Raw genomic sequence first — 25380 nt, 5'->3', positions numbered from 1 at the left:
AAGGGAAAACTCCCAGGTTGCGACAAGTGACGTGCTGCATGTGCGCTACTTGTCACGATCTGAAAAAATGAAATGTTCTTTGCAATGATTACTCTTTAATTAGTGATTTCGCAGAAAAACACAAGCACAAGGATGGACGATGACAACACAGGCTAACGCCAGCCCATGTGGTGACCCTAGGCAACACAGAACGCACAAGGAAAAACGTGCTCCATGAGAGGAAAATGAAAAGCGAACGGAGTTAACGTGTGATCGACCCTCGCAAAAAAAAAAAACGTGTGATCGATTTATGTATGATGCCAGTCTACTAAGCCTACTCACACCTATTTTCATATGGTATACCCAGAACACTATATCCGGCGAAGAATTTGCCTCCTGGTTTACCCACTTGGTTGACTGCGACGTGAGGGTAAACGGGCCACGGCCACGCGTATTTTTTTGGGAGGCTGGTGTGTACAGTTCCCCCGGTGACTGTAGGCTTTGGATGAAAATTTTCTTAACGGGGTTATCTATTTCATGTGTGCGTCTAGCTATTTTTGAGGGTCAAACATGCAGTTAGTCAAGTGATCAAAGAGAATTGGTTGTTTGCATCTTGACTGCTGGTGGGCCGCCAGCACGCGAGTCGGCGATGAGGCTACGTGCATGCATGCATGAGGCCCGGCTGTTCCATGCAGACGGTTTTTACTTTATTCGTTTGCATGTGGTAGATCATGGCCGCTGCCGGCGCGTATTCTGGCCGGTGCTGGCACTTACGAATGTAACGGTATTGATGACACGTAGTCATTGTTGTTGACGTGTTCTCTTCTCTGTCAAAAATACTCAAGGATCAAGGGAAATCACGTGTCACCGGCGACCGCCCCACCGCCGTGTGCTCATATAAAAGCGCCTGCCTGGTCGCTCAACTCGCCATCGCTAGCACTGCTGCATCGCCACTTCCTCCCCCACCACGGGCCTGTTTCTTCCCCATTGCACCCCCGTTCAATCGTCATCCTGCCCGGTGCTCGGGGACGCCCACACCCCACCTAACTGCTGGCCAGTAGCCCCCGACGCACCCTCCTCATCTCTTTGCGTGGCTGCTGCGGTGACGAACAGGAGATGCCCGTTGAGGCCGTAACTGATAACAGGAAGTAAACTCAGGCCGCGGCGTCGTGCCATTCCCATCGCAGTTGCCGGTCTTCTCACCGTCAAGGAGGGCACATGCCCTGGTGTTCTTGACCTCGAGCTCGCCCAACTCGCGGGCGCCTCGAGCCCATCCAACTTGCCGGCTGCTCTAGCTCGTGCTCGCCGAATCGACCTCATGCTCGCCAGGTCGCCGGCGCCCCGTCGAAGACGACGGGCAGAGGGCCAGAGGCACTCTACCTCTCTGTCGCCCCGCCAATGTGAACTGCAGGACGGCGCTTCCACAGCGGCTGGCTAGACCTTGCGGCAGCTCCAGCGGCAGCAAGTGTGCTACATGATGAGCATGGCGGCGCCGGATCCACACCTCTATTAGATGCATGGCAGGTTCAGCAAGGAAATATCTATATGTCATACATGCAACCGCGGAGCTCAGCTCCGCCCTATGGATCGCAGGTCGCCCCTCCCTCTCGGTGTGCAAGGGATAAGAAAGGCGTAGGGCTAGGCAGGAGGGCCCTGAGTCCGCTCAAGGAGGGAAGAGCTGGGCGGAGGAGCGGCCATGCAGAGTGGCTGTTGCTGCAGTATGCGGGGGACAGGCAGGCGCCGCATGGGAGGAAGGAACACGAGAGCTCACACAAAAGATAAATTCAGTGCCAAAACTGCACTTTTTTTTCTACTGCCAAGATCTAAATATATTGTTTCTCTGAATTTAATAGTGCTGCCGAGCAGCGGGAAAAGATCAGTGAGCCGCCTTAAAGATTTCAGTAATTGGTGCCCAACAATGCCACTTCTAATTGAAGATGGCCATGGAATGGAAGATCTGAACATGAATTTTCAGTCAGATGACTGGTGTCAGGACAAAGGAGCGACAGATGTAATGTATCAACACTTGAGCTGCATAACGAGTCATTTCATTGTATTCCTACATACCTTTTATGGAATAAGACATTGTATATATGAAGCCAGAAGCGGTACATACGAGTCATAATGCAGGCTTTGGGTTCCAGATTGCCACATTTTCTTTGAAATTCCACTGTAAATTTGAAAATTATACTCTAAATTAAATTGGTTCAGAGATCTGACTGGTATGAAATGGTATCCAAAAAGTAGATTAGATGTCTATAAGTGCAGAATGTATGAATAAGCAATAATTATACTCTAAATTAAATTGGTTCAGAGATCTGACTGGTATGAATGAGCAACTTGGTGGGCATTATTGCTTATTCAACAATTCATACATTCTGCACTTTTCTGTTCACAATAACTACTAATCATGGCATATCCACATACAAAAGGATGAATTGGCGGTCTACATACCACGGCATGTCTTTCTTGAAGCTGTTAGTTTAGCTACCAGCTAGAGATACAAGGATACGGTCACTGAAACCGACCCGGTGGCAATATAGAAGCATGCATTGTCATCACACTCCCACGTCAACTAGGTGACTTTGATGCAAAGCAGGCCACATTCACAGGTGAGCTAGACGAAACACTGGATGCAGCTGAAGAAAGTGATGATCAGGCAGCCTTGGAGAGTTGGAGTTGGAGTTCATTTGTCCTCACTACAATATCACTGTTAATGATCACAACTACCATGCACTCGAAAACACAGAACAAACTTGGTCTGGGCACAGGAAAAGGCACCAACCAAACAATGGAAATTCAACATGGTCGCCAGCAAATTACTACTCAGCAAAAAAAGTTCACAAGGCTAACTAGAGTCATGGTAAAAATATGCGACATTTATCGTAACATAATTCCAGTGTGCATATATCCTCAGGGTCCACATACTATTGATCCAATCATTACATACACCGGTGCTAAACCTTTCGTGGGTCGCACACAACAATTTGCAAAGGCAAGGGCTTCGACTAGAATGATGTAGACCATAAAGAAATGTACGGTGTTTAGTCTTATTAGAGAAGTGACAATTGGTACTTTCTGTATCTAAGATGCACCAGGCATGGTGACAACAAATGTATCCTTTCCAACTTGCTTCTATGTATTACTTATTTATTTAGAATACAACATCATCTATAAACACCACGTATCAACGGGGCGCGGCGTGCCGCCGCGCGGGCATGGCTAGTAAATTTAGTACACCCTAAATGTAAGACATTTTTTCAGTTTAATTTGAACTGTCAAAATGTCTTACATTTAAAAACAGAGGTAGTATTATGATACACATTGTTTCCTCTATGAATTTAATCAAATTTTATAACTTATGCAAAAATCAATACGCGCTATATTATGAATGGAGGGAGAACTATTTTTTCTACATATGAATAATATTTTATTAGTCAATTATGATTAAAATTTGATCCAAAATCAAAAGAGGATTAATAAACCGAACGAAGAAATTACTAAATAAACAGTGCATTCATATTGTCAGCTTATCGCTGATGATTTCCCTAGGAATAGGCAGTACGCTCCGTGTGCTGAATTACTAATTTCATACTACCTGAAAAACGAAAATCAAGCTCTGTTTATTTAATTGGAATGTTAAAACTAAGCACTCTAAAGAAACTTCTCACTCGTCTACCCCATGTATATGTTTTCACACTCTGGTGTCCCTACCTGTCAAATGTAAGTCGTGAGAAGGGAAAATCGGTGGCTTACATGGTTGATTGAGCCTTTCTCAGTGATTTGCAACCGAAGTCATGTAATAAACTCAATGTTTGTTGACCAAGTCCTTAACAAGTTGTTCATGTAAAAAAAATTTATAATGGAATTTGTATGAGATGCCAATTTATTTGCAAGGTTCAAGGGGAGTGCGCTCTTGAACGATAGCATGCACGAGATCTTCGAATCCTCGATATTTAATGATTTCTCGTATAAGGTATTTAATGAGGCAACAATAATATAAGCATTGTGATATTCATTTCTCCTTGGGTTTTTTAGAGAGAGTTTCTTTTGCCGCATTATGTCATCTCGCAATCAAAACATTTCCTTTTTATGAATGCATCATGTCAATGTATACGTCCATGTGTCATTCTTGCGTCTCTGTGTACATTGGTGCGCGGAGCACCGTCGAGAGGGACTCATCTCTCTCCTAGGAAATAATTAAGTTCCAGAGCTAAAGAATGTAGTTCTCAAGCGAGCACTCGAAAAGATTTTGGAGGGTCCTTATTGTTAAAAAAAAAGAGGATGACCCCCGTCCTCTGCATCTGGAAGATGCAGACGGCCACTTTATTGATTATTTTCGAGGACCTTACAAAGTATTACAGATAATATACCTGAATCCATCATCTTGGCAACATATGCCGCTACTCCTATTCATATGATGAAGGGATGCTAGCTGGGCCACTACCCAAACCACTCACCTAAACCTAACATCAAAAGCCGGAAGCCCCAGCCGAGCCACATACCGGGTTTGGGACACAATCCGATCAAACGCACTCGTGTGTCGTCGCAGCCATCTTCCACAGGTCCGTCTTCAGATAATATTGAGGCTTCTACCTTATCTGGCCACTCTTCCATCGACGTCACCATGAGGCCAGACAACTACCTCCTCCTGCGCGAGTCCATCTCCGCACATCGGACGCCGAGCCTCCACAGCGCCATGCCGCCGGTCTCCGCCTCTATCAACGTGTGAGATGAAGTACCGCTCCACCACGGCAGGTACAAGGTAAGGAAGGGCGAGGTCCCCATCGGAGACACGGCCGGACGGGCCGCCACCAGGAACCAGACAAGCTCGCCATACACACCCAGCATACTCATGCCCAAGTCGGCGCCTTCAAGAAGGTGACGACACTGTGGCGCCGCCGCCGCTTAGCCACCGGGGCTAGGGTTTTCACCCGGGCGCAGGGGGAGGGGGGAGGCAGGGGAAGTTGAGCCTCGGCGCCGCCATCAAGGAGGGAATGGCGTCCGGGACGCCATCGACGCCGTGACCGCCACCGACGGCCAAGGGTTTCCCCCGGCCAAGCACCCTGCCGCCACCTCCGAACCAGCCACAGCATCAGCAGGCGCGTGCACGCCAGGGATCCAGGCCGGCTGGAGGTCATGCATCACGAGCGGACCAGAACGCCTCAGATCTGACGAGGGGAGCCCGGGGCCTCCCCGCGCCAAGACCAGCTCCCACCGGGACCTCGTTGCCGGCGCAACCGAGGGGACCCGGCCGACCTCACCGACGAGCACTCCCCACCGCCGGAGGAGCGCCGTCCGCACCAGCGAGGCCGCCGCCTCAGATCCGGGCCCTCACCACCGAAAGGGAGCGGCCAGAGGCCTCGGCGCCGCCCTCACAGGCAGCCGCGCGGGGGCCCCGGCGACCGCCTCCTGCAGCGGCGAGGAGGAGGGAAAGGGGGAGGTGGCGGCGCGAGGGAACCCTAGGTCGCCCCCGAGTCGCCCTCGGGAGAGCGACGCGGGGGGGGGGAGGTATACCTCATGATTCGGTATTCTTTCCCTTCAGATCATAGCATCAAATTTCTTGACAAGCTATAAGATGGTTAGATTTATAGGTGGCACTTCTCGGAAATGTTGTGCTCAAGTTTTTCGCAACAATGACACGTCCCCTCTATCACGAGTGATCGGCAACAGGTTTTGCGGGACCAGAAACATGAGGTTATCGCCACCTACTATGAGCGAAAACCAACCAAAAAAATCGCGTTATTATTATGGGAAACGTTTCAGGCCGGGGCGCCGGACGAACCTTCGGCCGGTCGCAAGCCAAGCTGGCGCCCCGTGCCCGCCCAAGACACGCCCCGCGCGAGACTCCTCTTGATTGCTGGGCCCCACGTGGACCACCCCTCCTTCCTTATCTTTCTCCTAACTGCTGCCTTCATCCTCTACCTCCAGACACATCCTTTCCTGTGGCCATATTTCTTCTTCCTTTTCCCCACGCTGCTGCCTACCGGCGGCCGCTGCCAGCCGTGTGCTTCGCCGAGCCAGGGGGACTACCCGACTGCTGCCAGTCCTCCTCCTCCACACATCTTCTTCCCCAAAACATCTCTCTCCTTCTCTCTCAAATAAGCCATGGTTCAAGACGAGGCAAGGTCTTGGAAGGAGGCCGCAACCCGTGCCCGGGGAGGCTACGACCGACCATGAGACGGCGAGCATGACCTCGGGATGGCGAGGATGGGGCGACGCTGCTATGAGAAAACAATCAATGTCGTTATTTTTGCTACAGGCTTCAACCGGCGTCGGAATTTGCTACAAACGGCATCGCATACTGCTGCCACCGGTGTCACGTTTTGCTGCAATGCACAATCAACCTCGCGTTTTTGCTACAATCGATGTCGCTTTTTGCTACAACCGTTTTCATTTTTTGCTACATATGTTCAGGCTGAGTTGCGACCCGACGACGGCGGCGATGACATTTTTGTTGCAACCGTAATAGATTTTTGGTACATCCAACAACAATTTTTACTACATCCATTCTTTTTTCGCCGACGATGATACAATGGCGAGATACAACCTCCGGCAATGATGACAAGTTTTTTTTTGCCAAAAAGCTACAACGGGCATCGTCAAAAGCTGGAACCGGCCATCAGCGAAGCTGCATCTAGTGTGGCGGTGCCCGCCTGTCGGTGTCAAAACCGGCGGATCTCGGGTAGGGGGTCCCGAACTGTGCGTCTAGGCGGATGGTAACAGGAGGCAGGGGACACATTGTTTTACCCAGGTTCGGGCCCTCTTGATGGAGGTAAAACCCTACGTCCTGCTTGATTAATATTGATGATATGGGTAGTACAAGAGTAGATCTACCACGAGATCAAGGAGGCTAAACCCTAGAAGCTAGCCTATGGTATGATTGTTGTTCGTCCTACGGACTAAAACCCTCCGGTTTATATAGACACCGGAGAGGGCTAGGGTTACACAGAGTCGGTTACAATGGTAGGAGATCTACATATCCGTATCGCCAAGATTGCCTTCCACGCCAAGGAAAGTCCCTTCCGGACACGGGACGAAGTCTTCAATCTTGTATCTTCATAGTCCAGGAGTCCGGCCGAAGGTATAATCCGACTATCCGGACACCCCCTAATCCAGGACTCGCTCAGTAGCCCCTGAACCAGGCTTCAATGACGACGAGTCCGGCGCGCAGATTGTCTTCGGCATTGCAAGGCGGGTTCCTCCTCCAAGTACTTCATAGAAGATTTTGAACACAAAGGTAGTGTCCGGCTCTGCAAAATAAGTTTCCACGTATTGCCATAGAGAGAATAATATTTACACAAATCTAATCTGCTTACGTATTCCATAGCATGACATCACACCACGGCCAAGTCTTTATTCGAATCGTTTTACTGTCCCACCTCAGCGCGTTTAGCGAGGCGGTTTCCTTGGCACGTCTTGTTAAAGCAGAGATCATGTCCCCTTATTCCGGGATTCTCATCAATACGGGCGTGGGTAACCCAACCGTACCCGTTGGTATGTTTTCCCGATCAAAGGCGAGTCCCAAACGGTCACGGGGAGGGCCCTTGGTATTCAACCTCTTATAATGAGACCAAGGCCCTACTCCTTTCTTTCAATCTCAAACGAGTTCGCCCTTCGCCTCGAGTTCCAACACCCAAGGCTCCAGATTTCAGGCGCTTCGGACCTTCGACAATGTCCGGTTCCGACCTTCGAGGCCGATGGATGCCCTCCTCCATCACGGAGGAGGACGTGTTGAAGTTGAGAGAGGCCAGGTTCTTGACCGGCGAAATCTCGCATAGACTGCCTGCTCAAGGGCAGGTCATTCCCACTCCCAAGCCTAGTGAGGGTGTGGTGTTCATGTCTCACTTCCTTCGGGGGCTAGGCTTCCCAACGGATCCCTTCGTGAGGGGGCTCATGTTTTATTATGGGTTGGAATTTCACGACTTAGCTCCGGAGTCCATCCTCCATATTTCCTCATTCATCGTCGTGTGTGAAGCCTTCCTCCGTATTACTCCTCACTTCGGACTATGGCTCAAGACCTTCAAAGTAGAGCCGAAAATGATCGAGGGACGACACGCGGAGTGCGGAGGTGCTTTTATAAGCAAGAATGCTGGTGCTCCATGGCCCGAGGGCTCTTTTCAAGGGGAGTCCAGCTTATGGCAACGAGAGTGGTTTTTTATCACAGCTCCCAGGAGCACCAAGTGGGTGGCGCTGCCTGCTTTCCGCTCGGGTCCCCCGCCACGACTGGCGTCATGGGTCAATAAGGGCTGGACTGGGGGCCGACAAAGGACGTGCCCTTGTTGCAGGGCCGCATCCGAGATCTCCTAGAAAGAGACATCAGTCTGGTCGTGGTGACGCAGGTTATGTTAATTCGCCGAGTTCTGCCCTGCAAACGTCGCCCCCTCCGCCTGTGGGAGTTCAACCCGGAGGGACCACAAGTTCTCCAACATTTTCTTGGCATGATGCCCATGGAGATGTACAGATTGTTCTCCGGACCACAAGTAGTGTGTCCGGATTCTACGGAGGACGCAGGTCTGAGCTGCAATCGTCCGGATACTCAAGTAAGTAGCCTTGTGCTCGGACTCGCTATCCGTATATTTATCATAAAATTGCCCCTAAAAGAGCTGTCCTTTAAACAGTAGTGGATAGCGAAAGCAAAGCTAATCAGGTGTCCGGCCCCCCTCCCTGAGACCACGCCGGGTCCCGTGCTAGCCAGGATTTTGGAGGTTGTGCCTTCAAAGGAAAGCGAGGGAGGGGACAGGGAAGCTACAGCCTCTTCGAAGGAGGCTGTTTGGGAGGGAGGAATCGAAAATTCCTCTCCTCAGGGGAAGAAGAGGACCGCCTCTGAAGACCCGAAGACCATGGCCTCAAAGCAGGGGAAGAAATCTTTGCCAGAGGGTCCTGTGCCGGGGGATACTTCGGCCGAATTACGCCCTCAAGGGGATCAGCCCTCCACCGAGCCGTAAGTAGAGAGGAGTTTTCCTTTTAAGAAACGAGAGAAATCCTTGCTTTACATCTGAGAAAAGTAATCGAAAATTTACCTGGTAGCTCGGACCTTAGCCCTTCTCAGCAGAGCTCGTCTTCGGGGGATCTTCTTCCGAAGATGATGGAGAGCGGAACGCCTCCCCCTGCCGTACCGCCTTGCGAGGCGGGCGACCCTAAGGTATCGTCACGGAGGGTTTCTTCGAATCCGGCAGGGCCGGAAGGTAGTCATATGGCCCCCCAAAGCCCTCTGCGTCCGGCCTTCGAAAAGGGCCATCGGACGAGTCCGGCACCGTCTGGTGCGCGGTCGGAGGAGCTGAAGGATCTGCTAGGGCGAGAATCTATCTCAGAGGAGCACCGTGCATTGATGGGTATGGTGATTGAGATGATTTCATCCGCGGAGAGCGGATTGCATGAGGCCGTCAGGAGTTTACTGACAGGTTTTGAGGTACGCGAAATAATATACCCTTTTTGGACAGTTGCGCATAAATAAGATGCGCCCTGTGTAGATAGTAGCCCCTGAGACTCTGTGCGTTGTCAAAAGTGACGGCGCGCAGAGGATCATAATCTCAGGTCTAATATGCCGCCTTCATACATAGGTGGCGAAGTGTCCGGTGGCCACCCGGACTGATAAATTTGCCGAGCTAAGGCGGCAACTTGACGTGGCAGATGCCGACATCGCGCTTGTCAACAAGTGGCTTGACGAGGCCCAAGGTATGTAATTCCTTCGGCGGCACCTGGTAAGAGGAGCTTTATGCCAGTATCTTACAATGTGTGCGCTTGATGCAGATGGTGTTGCTGCCATGGAGAATCTTTGGGCGGAACTTGCCCGAGCCAAGGAGCAAGCCAGGAAAAGTGATGCGGCTGCCTTAAAGGCAATTGAAGAGCTGAAAGCCGAACAGGCTGCTCACTGCCGAAGCAAGAAGGAAATGGCCGAGATGGCCATGAAGCTGAAGAACGCTGCTGACCGTTGCAAGCTTCTTGAAAAAGAAGATCGGGCAGAACAGATGGACCTGGAGAAGGCCGTTGCCGATGCCAAGGATGCTCGCTCTGCGATGAGAGCTATGAAGGAGGAGCTGCGTCAGGCCGGAGAGATCGCGGCTGGAAAGCCCTTTATGCCGCGGAGGAAGTTCTGTGATCCTAAACATGCTCCGTTAGACCGGATGTGGAGTACGACGGACACCTATCTGGATTTGGCAGCGAGTGCCGCAGATGCGGCTGAACACTTCCGAGATCAAGAAGAACGCGAAGTGGAAAAGCTCTTTTGGTCGCAGTTCCACAGTCCGGAGCGTCCGCTGTCATTAGCCGATCATTTGGCCGAATGGGCCGAGCTAAATAGGTTGTCCGGACTCGCCATGAAGTATGTCATGAGTCATCTGTGGCCAGAGAGGCCGGAGCCGAAAAGTTATTTCAACTTGGTGCAGCAGTTCCTTAGTGCGGCGCCGCATATTAATGTGATGAAGAGGTCAGCGTGCATAGAGGGTGCGCGGATGGCTCTTGCCCATGTCAAGACATACTGGGCGGAAATGGAGGCCACCGCTGTTGCATCCCCAGACTCGGATGGAAGCCGAGTACCTGCTGAGCACTATTTTCAGGAAGTTCTGCAAGGCGCTCGTTTAATAGAGACGCAGTGCTCGAAGGACACTATATTCGAATAGCATTATTGTAAAACCATATTTTGATAAATTGTAGAAGCTTTTTATACTTGTGCCTGCAAGTATTATAATACCTCCTGTGCGGCCGTTTAACATATATGTATATATAATCTGAAAGATGGCAGTCGTCGGCTTCAGCCCCCATGCACATAATGCGGGGGTGTTCGCAGAAGGCGCATTTTCACACTTGATCCAATGTCTTGGTCCTACAAAGGAGGTGATAGCGCAGCGAACTAGGCAATCGGACTATGATGCTTTATCACTTTCACTTAGCCATAGGAGTTTGACAGTGAGGCTACTTATATAGCCCCTGGTGGCGCCTGCGCTCGCCCGAACTCGGGGCGCGTATGTGCCTGGCCGGGAAGCGGCCCTTCGTTAATGCGGAGGAATCCTAAAGATTCCGGTAAGTCATCGAGTGGTTGACCAGTCTCACGCTATATCATGACAGTCAGTTTTCGGCTTTTTCTACTGAGGTGCTCGCCTGGCCGAACCGGGGCACAATCGCAGTAGTTCTCCTGGTGCCGCCTTAGCCGATAGAGCGGAACGTAAGGTAGCAAAACACAGGAGCCAGGAAAACCCAACATTTGACCAAAGACATGATTCGGAGCTGATGCATATAAGGCCAAACTCGCGACGCCGAACACTCCCTAAGGTATTCGGTCTTTATGAGGGCGGGCGGGATAACGCCCTTAGTAATAAGCCCCTAGTGTCCAGGTACGCGCAAAAATTCTGACGTGGCCACATGCCAAAATGCCAGCCTCCTCCTTGGTTATACCAAGAAACCAGGGGATGTGTATCAACAAGAGACAGTAAAAAAGGTTTACGCAGGGTCTTAATCTGAAAAGAATCCTTGGAACGGGTCCCTGCTGCACGTCTGCGCCTGTGTCTCCGTTGTGCCGTATCCTGGACGGGCGTAGCACGATGTTCATCTGTAAAAGAGAGGAACTTAGTTAAAGAAAGATCGTGCCGAACATGAGTTATACTAAATAAACGAAGTATAAATCGAAATGGGTAACATTGAGCTTTATTGTCTCTTGTTATATATGTGCGGAGCCCCTAGTACAGGGGCATACGGCTATTAAGCCTTTGTCACTTGTATGTTTATGCCGGACTCGTCTAGCCATGTCCGCGGTCTTGATGACCTGTTTAGGTGCTTTGGCTGGTGAAGCCGCTTTATTGTGGGGCTGTCAAGGCAGCTGCACTGTCTTCCGCGTGGGGAAACACTCAATGTTTTCCATTTAATGAGATGATGCCTCGTGGACCGGGCATCTTAAGCGTGAGAGATGCATAATGCGGTATTGCGTTAAAGCGGGCGAAAGCTTCGCGTCCCAGCAGTGCTTGATAGCTACTTGAGAATGGGGCAATGTGGAAGGTTAGCTGTTCGCGACGGAAGTTATCGGGGGAGCCGAACATAACTTCTAGCCGGAGGGAACCCATGCAACGGGCATCCGGGCCTGGCATTACCCCTTGAAAGGAGGTTTTGCTATGGCGAATTTTTGTTGGGTCTATCCCCATGTTGCGGATTGTGTCCTGGTATAACAGGTTTAGACCACTGCCGCCGTCCATCAGGACATTTGTAAAGTGGAGTCCGCCGATTATTGAATCTAATACCAAGGCAGTCCAGCCTGCGTTCCGGATACTTCTAGAGTAATCCTGATGGTCGAAGGTGATCGGTTTTAACAACCATTGGCGAGACTCCTTTGGGATAGGCCGTATGGCGCGTATTTCTGTTGGCGCCATTCTGTTCGTCACGTGAAGTAAGTTTACTGTTTTGACTTCTTGTGGGAAGTCCTTTTGTTTCCTGGTGCTCTGCTTGTGGGGTTCATCGTCGTCCTCACTTGGTGTGTCGAGCCCCTTGTGTTCGGCGTTGAGTTTGCTGGATTGCTTGAAAACCCAACAATCTCTGTGAGTATGGTTCGCAGGCTTCCCGGGAGTACTGTGTATTTGACATATCTTGTCCAAGATTTTGTTTAAGTTGGATAGCTCGTCCCTGTTATCCTTGAGGGGCGGATTTCTCTGATTCTGCCGCGAGCTTTTGAATCCGGCGTTGACCGCCGTGCTCTTTGGGCTGTTTCTCTTATTCCGGCGCTGGTCCTTGTTGCGTCGGGGTTTTTCGTTTCCATCCCTAACTTCGGATGTACTTGGGTCACTGGTGCTACATCTTGCCAACCAACTGTCCTCTCCTGCGCAAAAGCGGGTTATGAGGCTTGTTAATGCGGCCATTGTTCTTGGCTTTTCTTGGCCGAGTTGTATGGCGAGCCATTCGTCTCGAACGTTATGCTTAAAAGCTGCTAGGGCTTCGGCGTCCGAACAGTCAACTATCTGATTCTTTTTAGTAAGAAATCTGTTCTAGAATTTCCGGGTTGACTCTCCGGGCTGTTGAGTTATGTGACTGAGATCGTCTGCATCCGGAGGGCGGACATAGGTCCCTTGAAAATTTGCCCGAAAAGCATCCTCAAGCTCTTCCCAACTTTTAATGGTGTTTTCGGGAAGGCTTTTGAGCCAATGCCGGGCTGGCCCTTTAAGCTTGAGGGGTAAGTATTTTATGGCGTGGAGGTCATCTCCTCTGGCCATATGTATGTGGAGGATATAATCCTCGATCCAGACCACAGGGTCTATTGTTCCGTCGTACGCCTCTATGTTTACGGGCTTGAATCCCGCTGGAAATTCATGGTCCAGCACCTCATCGGTGAAAACATAGGGGGTGTGCGGCACCCCTGTATTTGGGTGTGCCGTGATGTTCGGATGTTTGTGGTGTTGCATTGCTTACTAGAGCTTGCTTTCGTGGCCCGTAGATAGATCTGGCTGGGCCATCTTTTTGATGCGGATCCTTTGGTGGATCGCGTGCCGGCTTGTGTGCGGCGCCGCTTGCCGCTCCATGCTGGCCATGCGGTCGTCTATCTGACCGGGTGGCTTTCGTATTTGTTGACTGTGGGGGCTCTAAGGCCTCCTCATCAAATTCAGGCAGTAGCTTTCACTGTGGATAGCTTTTTGTGCGGCGATTGCCGCTGTATTTGTCTGCGGTGTTGCGTACTTTGCTCCATTTGATTCTGAGTGCATCCTCTGCAGTTTTGAGCTTCCGCTTCTGCTTTTTCAGGCTACGCGCAGTGGCGACGAGCCTTTTGTGGAGGTTCTTCTGCTCCATGAGCCTATCAGGCGTAAGGTCGTCCGGACTGTTGTTTTCGCCGGGGACGGGGTGTTCGGTTTGTTTATCCAAGTTGCCCTGTTCGGACGGTTGCTCGAAGGTATGTTCGTCGTCCGCCGGCTCGTCCTGCTCTATGGCTGGGTCTGTATGGCTGCTGTCTCTGTCGAGGCGGGGCTTGGAGCGGCGCTTACGTCGCCACTTTGATTGCTTTTCGAGAGAACGATCCCTCGTTGCATCCCCGTGTTCCTCGTCGTCGCTTCCTTTGGGCGTGTCCACCATGTATACATCATGAGGTGAGGTGGCTGTCCAGTGCCTTATAGGCGTTGGTTCTCCTACATCGTCGTCCATACCGTCGATGTCTTCGGAGTCGAAGTCGAGCACGTCGTTTAAATTATCAGCAGTGGCTACGAAGTAGGTGGTGGGTGGGCTTTGAATTTCTTCATCATCCGCATCCCAACCTTGCTGACCATAGTCCGGCCAGGGCTCTCCTGATAAAGAGAGAGACTTTAGTGAATTCAGAATATCGCCGAAGGGCGAGTGCTGAAAGATGTCCGCGGCGGTGAACTCCATGATCGGCGCCCAATCGGGTTCGATCGGTAGGGGCGCGGAGGGCTCGGAGTCTGGAGAGGAGTCCGGCTCCTTGGAGTCACGGGCTTCGCAGAGAATAGGGCTGGTGTTCGGCTCGATCGCCGTAGAGATTGCAGCCCCCGAGGCGGTGTACAACCACCCATCCTCGGTTGGCGCAGTTGGCTCCGAATTAAGGGTCGGAGCTGATGCGGGTGCGGCCTCCAGGGCACTGTTCAGCGGCAGAGCTAGATCGTGCCCATCGTGACAGTGCGGCGCGCTCAGCTATGGCTCGAATCCGTCGAAGATCAAGTCTCCGCGGATGTCGGCCGTGTAGTTCAAACTTCCAAATCTGACCTGATGGCCAGGGGCGTAGCTTTCGATCTGCTCCAGATGACCAAGCGAATTGGCTCGCAGTGCAAAGCCGCCGAATACGAAGATCTGTCCGGGGAGAAAGGTCTCACCCTGCATCGCATCGCTGTTGATGATCGAAGAAGCCATCGGGCCTAAAAGTGACGACACAGAGGAACTCTCAATGAAAGCACCAATGTCGGTGTCAAAACCGGCGGATCTCGGGTAGGGGGTCCCGAACTGTGCGTCTAGGCGGATGGTAACAGGAGGCAGGGGACACAATGTTTTACCCAGGTTCGGGCCCTCTTGATGGAGGTAAAACCCTACGTCCTGCTTGATTAATATTGATGATATGGGTAGTACAAGAGTAGATCTACCACGAGATCAAGGAGGCTGAACCCTAGAAGCTAGCCTATGGTATGCTTGTTGTTCGTCCTACGGACTAAAACCCTCCGGTTTATATAGACACCGGAAAGGACTAGGGTTACACAGAGTCGGTTACAATGGTAGGAGATCTACATATCCGTATTGCCAAGCTTGCCTTCTACGCCAAGGAAAGCCCCTTCCGGACACGGGACGAAATCTCCAATCTTGTATCTTCATAGTTCAGGAGTCCAGCCAAAGGTATAATCCGGCTATCCGGACACCCCCTAATCCAGGACTCCCTCACCGTCCATGGCCATGGCGACAGCCCCGCGCGGAGCTCGACGGCCGCCATGGCAGGACCCCTCGCGGAGCTCTATGCTGATGGCCATGGCAGCACCCCTCGCGGAGCTCGACTCCCATGGCCATGGCGTGCCCTAGCAGCCATGGAGGCATCCCTCGAGCGGAGCTCAACGAACATGGCCATCGTGTCCATCACCAGGCGAGGAATCATGCAACTCGCGGGTCATAGGGGGGCGCGCGTCCAGTGCGAGGAAGGAGACGAGTTTGGGAGAGAATCGGACGGTTACAGGCGCGCAGATCGTACGGCTACCGAGTGACCAGGCGAACTTTCGACCGGCGCACCGGCGCCTATCGTTGTCCTATTATTATTCAATACGTATGTGCTAAAAGAACATTTTTTTTGAATTAAAAAATGCTTCTGAGGTTCAGTAATGAGTGGAGTCATCCATCGACATTTGGAAAGAAAGAATAAGAGGAAAAATGGCCATCGTGGCAACAATCGTTTGATTGGCCAAGCAAACATGGTGGCAACGAGATGAAGATAAGACGGATAAACTCGTCGGCGCAGCCCAAAAAAGACAGACCGCGACAACAGCCAGCCACGAAGCTAGCTCGCCATGGCCATGTCCATCCTCGGTGCTCTGAAGCTCGCCCCGTCCCCGGCGGCGACAGCGGCGCAGCCGGCGTGGCGCGCCCCCTCTTCGCTGCACTTCCACCTCGCCAACGCCGGCGCCGCCGCGCTGGTCGCCGCCTCGCTGCTCCTCGCCGACCCGGCCCTCGCGTTCAGGGTTAGTTCTACTGTATTTGCACCTGTCGACCGAGTGTGGTGGCGAGGCGATGGAGGCGGCGTTAATGGCGTGTGGGTGGATGCAGGGAGGCGGGCCGTACGGGCAGCAGGTGACGCGGGGGCAGGACCTCACCGGCAAGGACTTCAGCGGCCAGACGCTCATCAAGCAGGACTTCAAGACCGTACCTACTCCATCTCTTTCCATCGATTCCTACAATATGATGTTATCATGCCTCAAATTTGTTCTTGCAGTAATTATCAAATAGTAGGCTCTCACCTCTGACTGAAATTTCTACCGTGTAGAAATAGAGCAGAGCATCTGAATGTCCAGAATGTTTTGCTGATTTTCTGAATTTTTGCTTCTGTTGCAGTCTATTCTGCGGCAAACCAACTTCAAAGGCGCAAATCTTCTCGGTGCAAGCTTCTTTGATGCAGACCTTACAGGTAACCTACTAGTTTGCGTCTGTTCTTGACCTCCTCGGTGATTCCAACCAGCAGACAGACACTAGTTGTTGTGATGCTTGTCTGCTGTCAAGTGTTCAGTTGTGATAAAATGGGTGATATTATTATATTTGGCTATTTGATGGTGAATTCAGGTGCAGATCTCTCTGACGCTGATCTTAGAAACGCTGACTTCTCGCTCGCAAATGTTACAAAGGTACACCAGTAGCCGCTATAGACAGTAGAAGAGCAAATCATGTCATAATTGTTTGGGTTCAGACCAAGCAGTAACATAGCTGTTCTGAATTTTGCTTGAAATCATGTACTCGGTCGAGTGGCCATCACATCTGATCGTCAGAGCATCAGACTAGTAGTTTATTCTGTTGTTTCTTCATTGATTTTTAGAGCAGTGCTTTAATTTTGGAATATGGTTTGACAGCAATCTGGTTCCATTCTGCAGGTAAATTTGACAAATGCCAACTTGGAAGGGGCACTTGTGACAGGGAACACCTCTTTCAAAGGTTCCAACATATACGGAGCAGGCAAGTGCTAAGTGTTTATCTCCTAGTTCTGTCCGAAATCTTAGCATATTTGGATTATGATCATGTGATCAATGTCGTACTGAAATTATCTTGCTGTACTGTGGCATCACCAAGTCATGGTTTCCCCATTTTTCTCTCCTCTCCAGATTTTACGGATGTTCCACTACGAGACGATCAAAGGGACTACCTTTGCAAAATTGCTGACGGGTGAGAAGAAAACCAATGTCCATATGCAGGAACTTGCCATCCATTCTCTTAATCTCTTTCTCCATCTGCATTTCTGTATGATGACATGGTTCTTAGCGATTTTGCAACTGCTGTGCACCAGGGTAAACACGACTACCGGAAATGCCACAAAGGAGACTCTTTTCTGCAAATAATGTACAAGGGTGAAGAAGAATGAAGAGACTAAAGAGTTCGGAGGCTGATTTAGTTCTTGAATAGTACGCCAATTTTTTTTCTTTAACTTCCTTATCCCCAGGGGTGCAGAGAGTTCTTCAATACAAGAGTGTGAAATGGTTGCTAGGAAATCAATGGGTGGTGTCAGCATGCCAGGTGTGTTTGGGAAGGGCAAAAATTATTAGTAGTAAATAAAAAATATGTTTTTTTTAAAGGAGGATATACCCCCGGCCTCTGCATCTGGACGATGCATGCAGCCATATTATTAATTATTCATAAGGACCTTACAATAAAAAATATGTTGGTCTGGTAATATTGATACATGGAAATGCCATTCATCTCAGTTTTTCAATGAGCACTAGCTGGGCTGACTCAAAGACACGCATAGGGTTTGGATTGTAAATCTGGGCCCTTACATACATTCTATGTGATAAACATCAATTGTACAAGTAAACAACTTATTCAGGTAGCTAATACTACTGAAACAACGGCACTGCTTCTGAGATATGCATCCTTGATTCCATGTAGCTTAGCAGCCACCTCCTGCATGTTGATGCGTTCGCCCGGGGATGTCTTAGTGCAGCAAAGGCCAACATTTAGCACAGATAACAGACAATGTGCGTGTTTTTCCTTGAAGGCTATTGGAGTTTCATCCAACTCTTTTAGCAGCTGGGGGTCGACAATCTCAAATACCCTGTCAGGGAAGCTGGCCTCCGTAAGCTTCACAATGCTGAGTCCATCCTTAAACATGTCGCCAGTCGGCCTTCTTCGAATGAATATCTCGAGGAGAACGACACCGAAGCTGTAAACATCTGCGGCAGTTGAAACTTGGCCACCCTCTGCGTATTCTACATAATGGAAAAGGGGAGGAGTTAGTTTCATCTTCACTTCTTAACATAGATGCCGCAAAATGTAGAAGCACAAGATAAAGAAAAGACCATTACCCGGAGCAGTGTATCCAATTGTTCCCATCACTGCAATTGAAGAAGAGTTACCGTGAGATGACGTTGTGGAACCAACTTTGAATCTTGCCAAGCCAAAGTCTCCAACATGAGCTGTCATATTGTCATTCAAAAGAATGTTGCTAGGCTTCAGATCACAGTGAACCAGTGCTTCTTGGTTGTTATGGTGTAGGTACTCCAGTGCATCCGCTACGTCCACCACAATGCTTATCCTTTGACCAATCGTAATAAGGTTCAAATCCGAAGAGCCTTCATAGTTTGGAGTTGAGTATAGTAGTTTATGCAAATCCCCTCGCGGCATGAGCTCATACACTAGGGCCTTGAAATCATTACCACTAGAATCGATGCTTGAGCACACAGTTACTATAGGGACCAAATTACGGTGCCGCACATTTCTCAACGCATTACATTCTGAGATGAAGCTCTTTTGTGCTCCTCTTGTCTCTAGGTTGAAGACTTTCACGGCAACCTCATTTTCATCTTCAACTAGTTTTCCTTGGTAAACAGAACTATATCTCCCTCTGCCTATTAAGTTGGATACCGAGAATCCCTGTGTTGCTCTGGCTAGATCATTGAAAGAAACCATGGGAAATTTTGTAGAAAATGATGGCAGAGATTTAGATTTTCTCTTGTGTTTTCCTCCCCAGAGAAAGAAGCAAAATATGACAATAACAATTGACACCATACTCGCTATTGGGATAACCACTTTTAGCACCAAAGATTTCTTGTTCCTAATTGAATTTGGAGGCATAACAAAACATGCTAGTATGTGTAACTCCGGTACCCCACCACAAAGCCCCTGATTTCCATCAATTTGCACGGCAGTTGCATTCTTGAATATCCCTTTTGTTGGAACCTCACCATTGAGGTGGTTGAATGACAAATCTAGTTTCTCAAGAACTTGTAGGTTGCCAAGAGATGTTGGTATTGAACCAGTTAAGTTATTGGCAGAAATATTCAAAACTTTGAGGCCTCTTATGCTGCCTAATGAAGTGGGAATGCTTCCGTTGAAAATATTCGAGTCTAACTCAATGTATTCTAAACTTCCACAGTCACCCAGAGTGTTTGGAATATCTCCAGATAGCTTATTGGATGAAAGTACCAAATGTACGAGTTGTTTAGCATTGCCAATGTCAGTAGGAAGTTGTCCATCCAGGTTGTTGAAAGATAAATCAATTGCAATTATTGACGGGATTCTGAATATCTCCTTTGGAACCCTACCATGAAGGTTGTTGCTAGCAGTGTTCAAATATTGAAGCCTTGGAAAGTTACCAAAGCTTTTCGGTATGTGGCCAATGAATTGGTTTGAGGCTACATAGAGCTGTCCCAGTTGAGACAAGTTTGACAAGGATGATGGAATGACCCCCGTAAAGAAGTTTGCTGCTAAATCTACTTGTTGCAAATTTTTGAGAGTCCCAATCCACTCTGGAACGATACCTGTGAAGTGATTCCCCCCCACTGACACAGCAACTAGATTGTGAAGGTTGGCTATGCCGGAAGGGAAATTTCCCGATAGTTGATTTTCTCCCAAGTACAGAGTCTGGAGTTTATTGGAAAGGTTAGCTAATGAACTTGGTACATGCCCTGATAGAAAATTGACACTCATGGACAATATTTGTAGCTCTGTGCAGTTGCCTAAGCTGTCCAAAAACTCCCAGTCTTCTCGACTATGTGCTTGGAGCTGATTATTTTCAAGATTCAACATTGAGAGTTTGGTAAGTTTGCTCATCGTGGTGGGCACCAATCCGGTGAAGTTGTTCGTTGATAAATCAATGACACTTAGATTGGAAGCATTAGTGAATGAACTAGGAATGTGTCCTAGAAATAAGTTGCCACCTAATGTAAGTATACGGAGATTGGCGAGAGAGGTACAAAGATTTGGTGGCAGCTCCCCACTTAGACCATTGAGAGTTAAGCCAAGGCCGATGAGAGTAGAAACATTCAAGATGGCTTGTGGAAACCTACCTGTTAGCTGATTTGCACCCGCATACAGGTATTGCAAGCCTGACAAACCTGCAAACTCACTTGGGATATTTCCCTTGATTCGATTATGCGCGCAACTAATAAAGACTAGTGTTGTGATATTACCCAGAGAAGCTGGGATGATGCCAGTGAGGTTATTAAAGGAAACTTGCAGCATGTGAAGACGAGGAGGCAAATCACCGGGAAATTGGCCAACTAGATTGTTAACCGAAACATCCAACTCCTTGAGCTTTGAGCAGTTTGCAAAACTCGGTATCCTTCCTTGCAGCGTGTTTCTGTTCAAGTGCAAGGTTTCGAGGCGATGCATGTGACCAAGGGATGATGGGATCTCTCCGGCGAGTGTGTTCTCTGTCAAGGCCAGAGATTGCAAGAAGGTTAGGTTCCCAAGTGAAGGAGAGATATGTCCTACCAACCCTCGACCTGTAAGGTTTAGGGAAGTGACACGGGGTGGAGCCTTCACCCTGCACACGACACCTTCCCAATCGCAAAAGTGGGTGCTATCATTCCAGGACATCAAGGCTTGCTGCGGGTCGAGGCTGATTGCGTCCTTGAATCCAAGCAGTGATAACCGATCTGTCTCGTTACCATGTACGGAGGATGAGCTGCCGATGACGACCACATATTGTGCACTGAAAGTCACCAGTATCAAGAGAAGTAACTGTCCGAGTGTGGTAACTTTCATGGCCGGGTATCTCTGTACGTATATATGTTGGTCGAGTTAGTTTTCAGTATTATCTATGTAGGCAATGCATAGGATGAAGGAGAAACTTCAATAGTAAATACAACCAATACTAACAGATATTCATTAATTCATGAAATGTACATGCATGTGCTCTGTGACTGTGAATTACGTACGAACCTGGGGATTTCTTCCTCTTCTTCCACGCGCTAGCTTTTCCTTTCCTGACCGGAACAAGAGCTACAGCTGCTGTAGGGCAGAGGCGAGAGCGAAACCAAGAATATTGTGTGCACAGGTTTGGAGTGTGGTGGAGTGTTTGATCCACCTTCACCAGTGAGCCCTCACTTTATATCGGTGATCTTCTCTGCTAGCTTGCTGCTGCCCGGTCGACTTCGGTCCACTTTGAAATAATGCACTAGCTAGCTAGCTAGGTACAATACATTATGCCCGGTCTTTGGTCATCGTCGTTCACACTGTATTATCTCGTACCGCATGTCTACATAGTACCACCTTCCAGAGATGGTGTCGGCAAGAATCATCATATGATAATACGGTAATTGTACCTGGCAAACATCGGGGTAAGAGGGTGGCAAGCGAACCATCTATGCCGACAGTTTTAGTAGGTGTAAAACGAGATCAAATGACGACAGTTTTTAAATGAAAATTGCCTTCTCGGAAAGAAACTGCCATGTGTCTTCTAAAGAAAATGTCACCTCTCCCCACTTCACCACTACTAAAATAGCCATCACATCGTTCGCATGTCCCACATCCTTTGGCAACGTTGGGCAGTTAGGAGGGGAGAACGTATCCTGTGCACCCGACCAATTCGTGCACCAGGTGCTCCGATGGAACATGAGCCGTTGGATTAAAAAGGAAGGGACAGGATGCAGTGGAAGGGAAGTTACTGGTACATTTTGCAGAAGAGACCTTCATGTCTAGCTAAATTGAACAAATTCACATCCCAAACCAAGTTCGTCGATCCCCTTTTCCTCTGTCCTGTACCACTGCTGGAGGTCGCCGCCGCTAGGGTTAACTGAAAAAACTGGGCGGATCCCTCTCTCCCTCTCCCTCTCCTGTACCTCATCCTCTTCGCTTTCGGCATTGAAGCACGAGCGCCCAAAGATCCAAATCATGATGTCTGGCGGCGGCTCGCTGCCATTGCGTCTCTGCAGCGATGTGGGGTCGTAGCTCTGTGGATCGACGATACAGCTGCATAGGAGAGGACCATCGTCCTTTACAGCTCAAGGGTCCAAGGTATGTACATCGAATTAGAGTATTGGTTCATGTGCAGTCATATTGGTTCTTCCGATTCCTGGTTCGTCTTGGCTTATGTACGTTCGAAACTAGAGTACTGTTGGAGTTTTCAAGATGCAGCCACAATGGTGAAGTTTAACAACTAATTACGACTGTTAGAGTGAAAATTAGATTAGGGGATGTGCTCTGCGTGGTCTGATCTTTCAACTGCATAGACTTATCTGTGAACCCGTGATGTTCATTACTACTCCGTAGTTGATACCATTTTCTTAATTACTAGTTCAGAGTAACTATGTTAGCAAAATGTCCTTGACATTGTCCAGTACTCTAGTTGTTCCTGTGCTGCCAAGAAAGAGTTTCTATGGCATATCAAACTTTACATAGGACTTCATCTGTATATGGAAAGAGTTTGTTAATTCCTAGTAATTGGGCAAAATTTCTGCTTGACGGAAAATATTAACACATACTAATTCGCAAGGGTGAAACAAGACATCACAACTTGCATACTCCAGTAGGCAATAGATCAAATATGATGCAGAGCGACAACTGACTAAAATAACTACGACATACACAACAGTTTGAGAATATTGCCATATCATTAGGATAAAATTAATTGCACCTACAGCACCATTGCTATTGTACAGAATCTAGATAAAATTAATTGTACCCACATCACCTAGAATAAAATGCTAACATCATCTACTCTGTTTTCAACTGATATTGTACAGAATTTAGCACCTAGTCCATTGCTATAGATCTTTAAGTTACACCCTTCATATAAACAAAATGGTATCGATCGATGTGCTGTTATATCTGCCCTTCCGTCTACATACAACAGCCACCATCATAAACTCTCTTTCACCACTTCAAACCTCTAGGTGAAACTGCAATGGTAAAAAAATGATGCACACAAACAATACAATCTAGTCGTTGGCAAGTACTGACAAATCAGAGAAAACTAAATCGATTTATCAAAGAAAATAGTGTGTACAACTGATAAATGTTATGCAATTTTTTGTTCGCTCTTAAATCCTAGAACAGCTTCTCAGAGTCGAATCATATATTTACTCCGAACTAGTAATGTTTCTGTGGAGTCGGGCTTAGAGGAACATTACTAGTTGTTCCTTTAATTGGGGGAATCACATATGTACCTAGGACTTCATCTATATACAGCAAGAGTTTGTAAATTACTAGTTGTTCCTGTGATATTCTTGTACATGAACTAGTAATGTTTTGGATGCTCACGGTCCACATTTCTGATATTAAATGGAAAAGGCCTTTACATTGTCTAGTGCAAAATGATTTGTATGTAAGGAGTGAATTTGACATGCCAAATACATGCAGAGAGTTATGTAATATTATTAAAGTAAACATTGACATGCTTTTCTGTTATGAGTGCACAGTTTATCCATGGTGATGCACTGCAAACTTGGAAAAGGTATGACTGGGTATAGCTCTGTATATTGACTGGATATACAGCAGATGCAATTTGCAAAACTTTCCTAAGATTACCTTTTCTGGCTTTTAACGCCTACTTTTCGTCGTAATCACCTAGCAAGAAATATGATTGATTATACCATGTCTTATTTTCAGGCCTACTTGTAGCCGGATGGCAGTCCTGCAGCAGTGAAGCGATGTAAAATTTGACATGGCCCATGCCTGAAGTTCGAGAAACCTCAAATGGACAATGCAATAGACTGTAACGTTTAAGATGTATGAATCTCTACTGCTTTTCAAGTAGCAGTGTGGTTCTGCAGTAGATTGTATAGGATGGCATGTGTCATCTTCATTTATACATTTGTTTGGCCAAGCTTCTTATTCAAACCGTGTATAGAACCTGAGAAAATTGACAAGTTGTGCTCTTGTATCAGTTGCATGATTGCTCATTACTAACTTTTGTGAAAAATGCAAAATTTTCATGTAATTTATTCTTTGAACATTTGAAAAGCTCAACAGTTATAACTATGTAATATTAAGTATATGAAAGAAATATATTATAAATAACTGTTGTGAATGATGTTGTTTTGCAACTGAACCAAAGATCTCTGAATACATTTCTTTAGATGCTTCCATGCAAGAAGATCAAGTGTTATACATTGGAGCATTACCAGCATGCACATGAACTGTACAACAATTGCCCCTCTGAACCACAAAGAAAAGTTGCATACTATTTTTTCCGCAAGTGTACACTCTTGCTTACATGGTGTAAAAAAAAAAGCCTGAGCCAACCAGATACGATCTGGACTAGTACGAGAGGTGAAATATTATCAATTTCATCAGCTGCCATCTCGTAGGTACAGAAGAGAGAGATCAGGGGGAGGTCCTTCGCTGGGTACATGAGAGGGAGGAATAGAGATGACATGGGCGATTTTTTTCTAGCCCACCATGGTCCGGTGGCACATAGATAAGACAGGGGAAAGAGGATAGGAAACGGCAGGACAGAAATGAACTGTACTTCAAGGTTTATTCTGCAAAATGTACCAATAGCTCCCCTTGCACAGCATCATGTCCCTCTCTTTTTAATCCAAGGGCTCACTTCCCACCGGAGCACCTGGTGCATGAGTCCGTCGGGTGCACAGGATATGTTCTCGTTAGGAGGGTACATATAATATGCCTGCTGTATTTTTTTAGTGTCGTGCCGGGTGTGGGTGTCCCGATCCATGATTTTGGCCACCCATGTCACCCACCGCCGCTGCCAGACCCCGAGGTAGGTCCCCGTCAGTGGCTGGGGCGGAGGAAGGACGGGGATATCCTCGAACCGGCATAGGGACGCGGCGACGACGGCTCAATGAAGTGCCCGTGGAGGACGACCCATGCGTGTGGCGGCGTGGATCGGTGCAGGGACCAGCGGCCAACTAGTCCGGCCATCGGAGAGGCGAGGAAGGGTGGGGGCCGTGACGGCGGCGGTGCGGGGGGAGGGGGGAGAATAGGAGGCGCGGAGAAGAGAGCCGATTTTACTCGGCCGCAGAGAGTGGGAGTAAATATACTCCGGTGGATAGGAAAGGAGTA

At 48.6% G+C, this 25380-nt stretch overlaps 2 protein-coding genes and 1 long non-coding RNA gene across 4 annotated transcripts; 2 read left to right on the top strand and 1 right to left on the bottom strand.

Annotated features, from left to right (window-relative positions):
• The first annotated feature begins 15821 nt into the window (after positions 1 to 15821).
• Positions 15822 to 17806, top strand: LOC125542569 (thylakoid lumenal 15 kDa protein 1, chloroplastic). 2 transcript variants are annotated; one of them, XR_007297959.1, is made up of 7 exons: positions 15822 to 16112; positions 16198 to 16376; positions 16483 to 16555; positions 16708 to 16769; positions 17013 to 17094; positions 17241 to 17301; positions 17423 to 17806. XR_007297959.1 is itself a non-coding variant. In XM_048705650.1 (7 exons), the coding sequence occupies exons 1-7, from the start codon at positions 15942 to 15944 to the stop codon at positions 17472 to 17474; spliced, it is 597 nt and encodes a 198-aa protein (XP_048561607.1). In that variant the 5' UTR covers positions 15822 to 15941; the 3' UTR covers positions 17475 to 17806. The 2 variants fall into 2 exon arrangements, 1 of the variants encoding a protein (XP_048561607.1); XM_048705650.1 differs by having other exon boundaries at positions 16198 to 16293.
• A 32-nt stretch (positions 17807 to 17838) lies between these two features.
• On the bottom strand, positions 17839 to 21268 carry LOC125542568 (receptor kinase-like protein Xa21). The gene is made up of 2 exons (XM_048705648.1): positions 18438 to 21268; positions 17839 to 18341 (listed from the first exon to the last, which is right to left on the bottom strand). Exons 1-2 carry the CDS (start codon positions 21118 to 21120, stop codon positions 17956 to 17958), a joined length of 3069 nt encoding a protein of 1022 aa, XP_048561605.1. The 5' UTR covers positions 21121 to 21268; the 3' UTR covers positions 17839 to 17955.
• Positions 21269 to 21423: 155 nt separating this feature from the next.
• LOC125542570 lies at positions 21424 to 24355 on the top strand. The gene is made up of 3 exons (XR_007297960.1): positions 21424 to 22371; positions 23775 to 23809; positions 23965 to 24355. It is a non-coding gene; the product is annotated as an uncharacterized LOC125542570 (long non-coding RNA).
• The last annotated feature ends 1025 nt before the right edge of the window (positions 24356 to 25380 follow it).

The sequence above is a fragment of the Triticum urartu genome, chromosome 3 (assembly GCF_003073215.2).
Source record: "Triticum urartu cultivar G1812 chromosome 3, Tu2.1, whole genome shotgun sequence".
Lineage (NCBI taxonomy): Eukaryota > Viridiplantae > Streptophyta > Magnoliopsida > Poales > Poaceae > Triticum > Triticum urartu.
This window is presented reverse-complemented; position numbering and strand designations above follow the sequence as displayed.

Bases quoted from the DNA above. Each gene is read 5' to 3' on its own strand.
- LOC125542569 (XM_048705650.1), top strand. From the start codon at position 15,942: ATGGCCATGTCCATCCTCGGTGCTCTGAAGCTCGCCCCGTCCCCGGCG. The intron at 16,294-16,482 runs GTACCTACTCCA...CTTCTGTTGCAG, and splicing joins TCAAGCAGGACTTCAAGACC to TCTATTCTGCGGCAAACCAA. The intron at 17,302-17,422 runs GTGAGAAGAAAA...GCTGTGCACCAG, and splicing joins CTTTGCAAAATTGCTGACGG to GGTAAACACGACTACCGGAA.
- LOC125542568 (XM_048705648.1), bottom strand. From the start codon at position 21,120: ATGAAAGTTACCACACTCGGACAGTTACTTCTCTTGATACTGGTGACT. The intron at 18,342-18,437 runs GTAATGGTCTTT...TCCATTATGTAG, and splicing joins AATTGGATACACTGCTCCGG to AATACGCAGAGGGTGGCCAA.